Here is a 10308-nt window from a genome sequence, read left to right on the forward strand (position 1 = left end):
TACCATAGGTACTCTGATGGATGTAACATAGGAGAGTGTAGTACACATAATACCATAGGTACTCTGATCGATGTAACATAGGAGAGTGTAATATACATAATACCATAGGCACTCTGATGGATGTAACATAGGAGGGTATACTACACATAATACCAAAGGTACTTTGATGGATGTAACATAGGAGGGTGTAATACACATAGGAGAGTGTAATACGCATAATACCATAGGTACTCTGATGGATGTAACATAGGAGAGTGTAGTACACTAATACCATAGGTACTCTGATGGATGTTACATAGGAGAGTGTAATATACATAATACCATAGGTACTCTGATGGATGTAACATAGGAGGGTATACTACACATAATACCAAAGGTACTTTGATGGATGTAACATAGGAGGGTGTAATACACATAATACCATATGTACTCTGATGGATGTAACATAGGAGGGTGTAATACACATAATACCATAGGTACTCTGATGGATGTAACATAGGAGAGTGTAATACACATAATACCATAGGTACTCTGATGAATGTAACATAGGAGGGTGTAATACACATAATACCAAAGGTTCTCTGATGGATGTAACATAGGAGGGTGCAATACACATAATACCATAGGTACTCTGATGGATGTAACATAAGAGGGTGTAATACGCATAATACCATAAGAACTTTGATGGATATAACATAGGAGGGTGTAATACACATTATACCATAGGTACTGTGATGGATGTAACATAGGAGGGAATCTCAAAAGATTGACACAATGGAGAAGCCAGTTAAAAGTTACATGTATGACAAAGGTTGTGCTATCAGTGGTGTTGTTTCATTTATCAGCGCTAATCCGTATATGGCGTATCCAGAAATTTTCATAAGTGGGGGCCCACTGACTGACCTAAGAGGGGGCCCGCTCTAGTCACGCTTCAGTGATTCCCTATATAAGCAACCAATTTTTTCCCAAAAAGGGGGGGGGGGGGGCCGGGCCCCCTGCCCCCCCCTAAATCCGCCTCTGAAATTGAATAATTTGTGTCCGATTCCGAAAACCCGAATATAAAGAAACGAAATGTTGAGTTATATCCAGGAGGAATAGTTTAAAAGGAAGGATGACAAGTTATAGAAATTAAGGTTGAGACAGAACAACAAAAATTACCATTATATTTATATATTTGAATAAAAAAAAATAATCAGTGTCGAAATTTTAGTGAGGCAATTTCCTCACTTGCCCCAAGGGTAGCTACGGCCTTGCGGTAATATAGTGCATTTGTTCTTTGTCACAAATTACTCCATATAGTGAATATAGTTTATTCATATTTTATTATGGGGCCGCATCGACTTGGGGCCGGATCGACGTGGGCCGGATCGACTTGGGCCGGATCGACTTATAATAACAATCTGTGAACTTTATATCGTGTGAGACAATAGTTTAGACAAAGGAACGTTTAGTGATATATTTGATTCTTTTTCCGAACACCACCACCAATCTTTTCATTTGGTAACCTTATACCTGTTTACGACAGGGTGCTCCGAAGTCAACGGAGGAATTTACCAGCACAACAACAACAACAATAATGGCTGTTGACAATTATCACTCACTTATTTAAAGTTTATTTTAGATTTTAGCAAGTGTATATATATTCACGGAGTGTGTACATACTTAAAGACTTTTATCCATATTACCCTCAAAAGAGGGGTGTTCCTAACATAGGAAGCTCATACGAAGAAAAGAAGGTAAATCAATAGAAAGTAGAATTGCGTATTTTTGGATTATTCTATTTTTAGAAAAACCAATACACAGAAAAGCACTATTCTAAATGATTAACACATGTTCCTATATAGATAAGAACTTCCCAGGACTCGTGTCAGTTTGATCACAGGCTTTGGTCAGTCAGCATCGTTTATCTTTAGATTAATTACTTGCTATCTATATATATTTCTAATCATGTTGCTGGACAAAGAAATATCAGAGTTTAGTGCTGAAATGTATTTAGAACTTATAATGACGTATAATAATGATATTCATTATGATGAATTACATAGTTTTAAAGAGGAGGAGGATTTAAGGACGTTAAGTGTTTTGAAATTAAAAAACCGGTTAGAAAAAAGTTTGTCTGTTTCCATTGCCAAAGTGGAAAAGATGTTGAAAAAGGAACTAGAATCTAGTGACTTAATTAGACTTTGCCATATTGGCATAGAATTGGCAAATGCCAACTCAAGTGATAGTAGGAGACAAGAGAAAAAGAGAAAATCAGGGAATGATGATAGCTCACCAAGTAAAAAGATATCTGGAGAACCTACAGTAAGTTAAAATTATGCAATTATTGGTGAAGTAATTTTATTTTCATGCTCCCTGGGTAAATGCATTACAAGTTGCCATATGGAGTTACATTGTATATGTAAAAGTAGAAGTTACTGTAATAGAGAGTTTGAGCTCTGGTGAATGAATAGAAGTGTTGAATATGGCTTTAATTTGGCATCAGGGGTACTCCTGAGCAGGTGTGTCTGTGAATCTGTTGATTCGAAAATGCAGAATACCTTCAAAAAGTAAATGAGTTGTAATGCAGGTTTTAGATCAAATCCACAGTGGGCATGCATATTAGAACGGGAACTGTGGTAGTTTAGATCTCATTTCAATGAAATGGTCAAAATTTTTAAAAAAAATAATCTGGGAGCAGGTATACTTGTATAGTATAGAGAATTAAAAAAGATATGATGTGTGAAGGAAAACACAGTGGGCATAAAAAGAATAAGAACTGTGGAGTTATTTTAAGGAAACAACAGTTTCTATGAATTTTACATCGGTATACAGATGAAGGCATATGTATTTCAGTGAAATAGCTTAAGTAACTTATTAAGACGGTTTAAGTTAAGATTTTAACGACGACTAGATATTTTATATTATTTTAATTGTTTATCTGGTACTTTATTAAAGTTAACAGCAACACATAAAAGACATCTATGTGAACACGTATAAGTCTTTAATTAAATAATGAGTGCACATATTTCTTTCATATTAATAGTAGTTCAATGGTAAAAATTGTTTCCAATTTTACAGCATACATGTGATAATTGTGCGTCAGGAGAGATGTCTTTTAGAGAAGAAGAGTTAAATGACAGGATACTTGAATTAGACTCTTTACTTCAGAGTACAAAATATTCTAAACAGAAACTCGTATTACAAAAAAGTATTGTATCATTTCTAAGTGATTTAAATCCTCAAAAATCATTAAATGACGCCCTACCATCTGACATTAGGAAATTCTTGGTATATAAAGATGATAGCGGAAAAACCCAAATTCATAAAGCACAATGTAAAAATAGGGGAGTCAAAGGAAAATTTCAATGTGGATGTCCCCTTCGACTTTCAGCTGGATCTGTTGATAGTTTGATTGGTCAACTAAGGGCAATTTTTCGTGATCACGGTCGTGGCACAGATTGGAATGACATGTTAGGATTAGGTAATCCAGCAGCATCTTCGATTATAAAAAAGTACCTATCAGCTATAAAGTTAGAACAATCAATGGCAGCCGCATTACCAAAACACGCAGTGCCACTTTTTTCAAATAAGTTAATACTTGTTTCAAGATATATATCATATAAGATGTCAAACAAAAAATTAGGAATATTTCAAAAGTATATACTTGTTCGTGATAAGACCTTTTTTAACATACTGTCTTTTACTGGTGATAGAGCAGGAGATCTCGGTTCTGTGTTGACTGATCAAGTTCGTTGGTTACCTGGAGAAGAAGGTGTTATAATTTCCATGATGAAGGGTAAAACAATAGATATAAGTGACCCCAGGGTAGTTATCATTTATAATTCTGTTAATACAGAATTTTGTCCTGTGACTGTATTACGTGACTATATAGAGTTCTGTAAAGTGAGTAAATTGGAAATTGTAGGTGGCTATTTATTTCGACCATTGGCACCATCTTGTATGGCACTTTCTGATGTACCTTTCACTTCTACTGCTGCTAATGCTCGTTTAAAATCTCATCTAACAGATTTGAAAATATGGGAAGGTGAAACGCCACATAGTACAAGAAGTGGGTGTGCTTTGACATTAACATGGCTAGGTTTAAATTCTGAGTGCATAAAATCACATGTAGGCTGGAAATCGGATAAAATGCTAAAACATTATACAGTAACTAATGAAATCAATGAAAAATCAGTGTCTGCAAGGTCTTTGTCAAAACTGAGTGATTCTGAAATTTCTCATTTAACTGGGAAATACCAACGCTACAATAATTTTGAACATTTTAAAAAGGTAACTGATTAATTAGTTTATTTGATCACATTGTAGACAACCCAGTTAAAAGCAGAAATTGAACTTCTGAAAAAAGGGATAAATGTAGATGTAATAGAACAAGCTCTGAGGGAGGTCAAAGAATATGCAGCTAGGTCAAGAGAAATTAATGTTGATACTTTACAATTAAAACTTATGCACCTGGATGAGGTAGCTAGAAGGGTTGGTCATCAAGATAGAGAACTTTATTCAATGGTGTTACAGAGATTTCTGTGCCATAAAAATCATGAAAGAGTGGGATTTTTAGTCACTTCGCTTTTGTCATCACCTGCTGAGACTAAATTATTTGAAAAAGAACAGAAATTTTTAAAGATACATGGAAATGAACTTTTAAGTACAAAACAACAAAAAGAGGAGGTTGAAACAAAAAACTTGGGAAATGAGAATCAGTTTCAACAATTTGCAACAATGATGCAATGTATGCAGTCTGTATTAAACCCTAGGCCGAGTACCCCATTTATGGCCCAAAGATTTGCCCAGAATCCTCGTAGGATGCCAGGAAATGGACAGAGGAAACCCCCATCAAATTACACTGGATGTTTCAAGTGTGGAGATATTAATCATTTTAAAATAGACTGTCCAAAATAACTGATCAATCCCGTATTATTTTTACAGGAACTTTCTTCAACTGATCTTCGTGTTAGACCTTATGCATGGGAATATAGCATTGATTTTTTACCTGCTCTAGTGAATCCAAGGTTATATAATGATGTACAGTATGTAGATCTTAAAAATATTTTAGTGACACAGGATATGAGAACATTTGACTGCAATAAGGATGTTTTAGATGAAAATCTTGATGAAGATTTTTACTTTTTGGACCCATCACGTTTTGTTGCTGGGAATGTTCACAAAAATACGGAGTTGTGGGGGAAAATTCTGGACAAAAACCAGGAGATGAAGAATTGGATAGAGAATTTTGTTGACATTAACAATTTTATGCAACCATTTAAAGGAATTTTCTGGAATGTAAAATACAACAATGATTATCCACCTACACGTATTTTTAAAAATGCCTCAAACTGTGAACACCATGTTGATTTTATTAATACAGAACTTTTATCAAGGCTACGTTCTGGTGCTATATCATACCTAGGAAAATTGGGTGAGGTAAAGCCACCTCACATTGTATCACCAATAACTATAGAACCATTGAAACCTAGATTGTGCATAAATCTTATGTATTTAAACTGTTTTATGAAAGATACCCCATTTAATTTAGATACCTTAGTGGACGTCCCTAGAACAATTAAACAAAATGCTTATCTCACGAAATTAGATGATAAATCTGGATATGATAATGTTTTTGTGACAGAATCAAGTAGAATGTTATTAGGTTTTCAATGGGGAGGTCATTATTTTTGTTGTAATACACTGCCTTTCGGATGGAAGAATTCCGCATATGTTTATCATAATTTAAATTTACAGGCAATTTCCTTTTTAAGAAAGAAATCAATTTCTTGTTTATTATATATTGATGATAGGTTAATTGAATCTTTTAATGGTTACATTGACCCTAGGTTAGATAATGAATTAATGAGGTCAAATATTGCCATAAAATATTCTGTAAAATTGTTTGTAAATTTAGGTTACTTTCTAAATATTGACAAGTCAGTCTTGATTCCTACCCAGTCAATTGTATTTTTAGGAATGATTATAGATTCAGTTAAAGCTTCATTTTTTATAACAAAAAAACGTAAGGAAAAGTTTTGTGCTCTTCGAGAATCTATCCTTAAAAAATCGACTTGTCCAATTACTATTCTCCAGAAATTTGTAGGAATATGCATTTCTTTGTCTTTGGCAATTCCTGGAGCAAAATTATATACATCAACGTGTAACAGGGCAATTTCAAAGGCTATTAAAGGTCCAATGTTTATTATAATAGATGAAGATCTACGAAAAGAGTTACAATATTGGAGTTTCATAGACAACTGGACAAAACCATTCCCTTGGGTTAACGAACGTCATAATGTATTATCTTTGTCACTTTCTTCTGATGCGTCCGATTATAAATGGGGAGCTATTTTTAATAATGAAGGAGTAAGACATGATTTTTCTGATTATTGGAATGGTGAAACTAAAGACCTACCTATCATGGTTAAGGAAGCTCTAGCATTAAAAAACGCCCTCATTTGTATAAAAACACTGATAATAAATAAGAGAGTAACTGCAGAAGTTGATAATCAAGCTGTAGTCTATGCTTGGAATAATCAATACTCAAAAAACAACTTAATCAATGAAATAATGAAAGAAATTTTTCAGTTAACGTTTCAGCAAAATTGTAATCTTTCTTTGTCTTATATTCATACTTCTGAAAACCCTTCTGATTATTTGTCTAGAGTATATTCTAAGTCAGATGCATCTATTTCAAAAAGAACTTGGATTTACATACAACAAAAATTTGGACCACATTCAGTTGATATGTTTTCATTAGATAGTAATGCTATGTTAGATAATGAAGGTTTTGAAATATCCCATTTTACTCCTTATAAAACACCATTATCGTCCGGTGTAGATGCCTTTGCACAGATTTACAAGTCAAGTGAAATTTATTACGCATTTCCACCATTCTGTTTAATCTCAGCAGTTGTCAAATTTATTATACAAGAAAAAATTACATGCACTTTAATTTTTCCTGACTTTAAACCGGTGAAGCCATGGTTTACGGTTATTTTATCTTATTCTAAAGAGATTGTTACTATTGGTTATAAAGGAGACAAGGGAGTTTTATTGTATCCTTCAAAGAAAGGGTTTTTACCAGATAAAAGAGGTCTTCAGTGCAATTTATGTGCTGCAAAATTTTCTTTCATTGGAGACAATAATACATGTGCAGATAAGTATTCGAAAATCATTTCCACCAATCCCCAAAAATTCATTCCAGTGTTATTCATTGGGGATTCTATAATTCGATTTTTGACAGATGTTTATGATAATGTACATGTAGTTTCAAATGGCGGTGCAAAATTGATGGATTCTTTCCATTGTTTGATACGTTTGATTGATATATTAGATGTATTCGTTGTTATTTTTCATTCTGGAACTAATGATTTAAATAAACATTTTAAACCTGGAGACGTCCAATTAAAAAACGCAAAAAAGGATATACAGTATGTTTTTAGTTCTATACGTGATTTACAAACAAAGCATGATATAGCATTTGTTTTCTCTGGATGTATAAAAACATGCAATGATGTAGTAAACTCTAGAATTAATGATTTCAATACACACAGTAAAGAATTGTGTAGAAGGTTTAATTTTTTCTTCATTGATAACTCGAACATTTCAAAGAGAGGACTTGCAGATAGTGTACATTTAAATGAGACAGGAAGAAACATGTTTATTCAGAACCTAAATGGATTTATGAGCTAATAGTGTGAAATATAGCATGCATGTTAGTGATATAGTTTAGTGATATGTAATTATTTGTTGTGGTAATAAAAATATGAATTACAACAATAAAGTTTTTTAGAATTTGTAAAATTAGTCAATTTTCTATAATCAATAAGAGTTGCTTGATTAATTGTTTGGTAAATATGCCAAGTTTGATTTATATCATGGTAAGAATACTTGGATACTGTCAGAATAAGCAGCTTTATCTGGTATTTGGATGTTGTGTCATTCGTCAGTATCATGTGCTTCTTATATATATATAGTTATCCAGTATATATATTACAAAAAGTTTTCATTGGTGTTGATAAAATTTGCCAATAATCATTAAAAGTTTTTAGTTGAAATTTGTTGATATAGTTTAAGGTTAATATATATTTTAAATTTAAATTCAAATTTAAAATTTGACGGAACAATTTTATTTTGGGGTCCTATGTTTTATTCAGTGAAATTTTCCAAACAATATTGAACATTCCAAACATTATTTTCAACATTTTAGAATTAAAAGAAATAATTAAATTGTTTTAATTGTAGGGAGGAAGGTAAATTATTTAATTGAGTATTGATAAGGATCATAGGGCTGTTAGTTAAGGTGGCACTTGCAGTATTTTGATATGTTATTTAAGTAACGAGGTTTTGAGATGCTTTTCAATCCAAATCTTATATATTGGGACATGGGAATCATTTATAATAGAACACTATTCTAAATGATTAACACATGTTCCTATATAGATAAGAACTTCCCAGGACTGGTGTCAGTTTGATCACAGGTGAGGGATGAAAGTATTGTTGATTTAGTACATACAACATGGAAGAACTGATCAAATGATAAGGTTACATGTGGACTATGGAAATATTGTCTTGACATCTCAGGAGATGATAACACTGATAAGGGGTTAATATATCACAAGATATTTATTTATTCTATTCTGTGCCTGTTACACCCCATTGATAGTTGTGGCTTTTGTATGTACAGATACACTGATATTTCATTTATAATTATTTTGACACCTGACATAATTTGTATAGTTGTTGAGTCTCATGGTATACAAGGATTTCATCGTTAAGTGTATCGTTAAGTGTATCGGTAACTAAAGCTTGATCCTGTGAGAAAAAAAAACAACAAAAAAAAAAAAAAAAAAAAAATGAAAGAAAAAAAAAAAAACAAACAAAAAAAAAACAAAAACAAAAACAAACAAAATCAATAACAAAAAACAAAAAGCAAAAAACAACCCATTAAAAAGTTGAAGGTAGAAAATAGAACAAAAATGTCAGTTTATGGCTTATCATCTTCGTTCAGAGGCAAAATAAAGTATGAATTTATTATTTTATTTTAGAAAAGGCAAATTTTATTTGTCAAGACATTATCATTGAAGCTGGTGATAACTACAAGTTGTAGAATATAGATTAGAAATATAAGCAATGAAAGGAATTTTCGCTATAGGCAGGAACAAAATTTGTTAACACATTTTGTCTTTTGTCCCTTTAGCACCTCGTTTAGAGATGCTTTTCAATCCAAATCTTATATATTGGGACATGGGAATCATTTATAATAGAACACTATTTATAAATGTTGTTTCTTGGTACCTAAATAATAGGAAATTGGATCGGGAAACAAACGTGAAATTATCGCAATTAGTGAAGAAATTGATCACTACTTCGAAGTTTTATAAATATCTACACAGCAGTGAACATTTTAAATTTACTAGTTAATAAATTTTATCAAGTTAAAACTGAAGAATATCCTCATCTCATGGGCTTTTCGTGCTATTAATTTTTTGTGACATCACAATTTTAATTGAGAAAGCAAGCATAGTACATATTCATGCATATATGAAGTACGAAAACATTGATCTGATCATATGTGGGGAAGAATATTTAAAACTCTTTAAAACTACCTGTCAATTAACAACATTCAATCGTAAAAAAGAAACCCAGAATATATGCAGGCTTTAGAAAAAAGAAGACTATAGATGTAAGGGGACGGGTTTAAATAACATGTACATTATGTAGAAATGAGACAATTCTATACAGGAGACCAGATGACCCAGAAATAATAACTATAGGTCACCCCGTAAGCGTTTAACAATGAGCAAAGCCCATACCGCTTAGTCAGTTATAAAATATAAATGTACATGCAAATATTATTATAATATAGCCGTCTAGGGTTTTAAAACGCGTATCACATGTTTAGAATAAGATTGTTCAATTAAGAAATTATGCTTCTTTTAATAATTTAATTGAGTTGTAAAAGTGTTGACTGAAGCACAACTTGTACGAAGCGGTTCGTTCGAAAAATATGCACACGATCAACAATATAAAATCCCCCTTCCCTGTTACCACCAAAAAAAAAAATACAAAAAGAGGCATTCATTTCTTATAATTATATTTCTATGCTAATAAAACAACACAAAAAGTTTGAACAAGTTTTTCTTTTATATACCAGTGCACTTTTTTTGCAGCACGTGTCAACTCCAATTTAACATATAATTTTGATATTCCTTAATATGTATTTTTAATTTCAGACAAACTACTCGTAATTTCTTGAAAGTTTTTGATTACATTTAATTTTTTTCTACAAATATAACTTCCTTGCCAACAGAACTGCCG

At 32.2% G+C, this 10308-nt stretch overlaps 1 protein-coding gene across 1 annotated transcript; it reads left to right on the forward strand.

Annotated features, from left to right (window-relative positions):
* Window positions 1-1872: 1872 nt before the first annotated feature.
* LOC143051949 (uncharacterized) lies at window positions 1873-8811 on the forward strand. Its single transcript, XM_076224931.1, has 2 exons — window positions 1873-2304; window positions 4309-8811. The coding sequence occupies exons 1-2, from the start codon at window positions 1948-1950 to the stop codon at window positions 4897-4899; spliced, it is 948 nt and encodes a 315-aa protein (XP_076081046.1). The 5' UTR covers window positions 1873-1947; the 3' UTR covers window positions 4900-8811.
* The last annotated feature ends 1497 nt before the right edge of the window (window positions 8812-10308 follow it).

The sequence above is a fragment of the Mytilus galloprovincialis genome, chromosome 11 (genome assembly GCF_965363235.1).
Source record: "Mytilus galloprovincialis chromosome 11, xbMytGall1.hap1.1, whole genome shotgun sequence".
NCBI classification, from domain to species: Eukaryota; Metazoa; Mollusca; class Bivalvia; order Mytilida; family Mytilidae; genus Mytilus; species Mytilus galloprovincialis.

Bases quoted from the DNA above. Each gene is read 5' to 3' on its own strand.
- LOC143051949 (XM_076224931.1), top strand. From the start codon at position 1,948: ATGTTGCTGGACAAAGAAATATCAGAGTTTAGTGCTGAAATGTATTTA. The intron at 2,305-4,308 runs GTAAGTTAAAAT...ATCACATTGTAG, and splicing joins AGATATCTGGAGAACCTACA to ACAACCCAGTTAAAAGCAGA.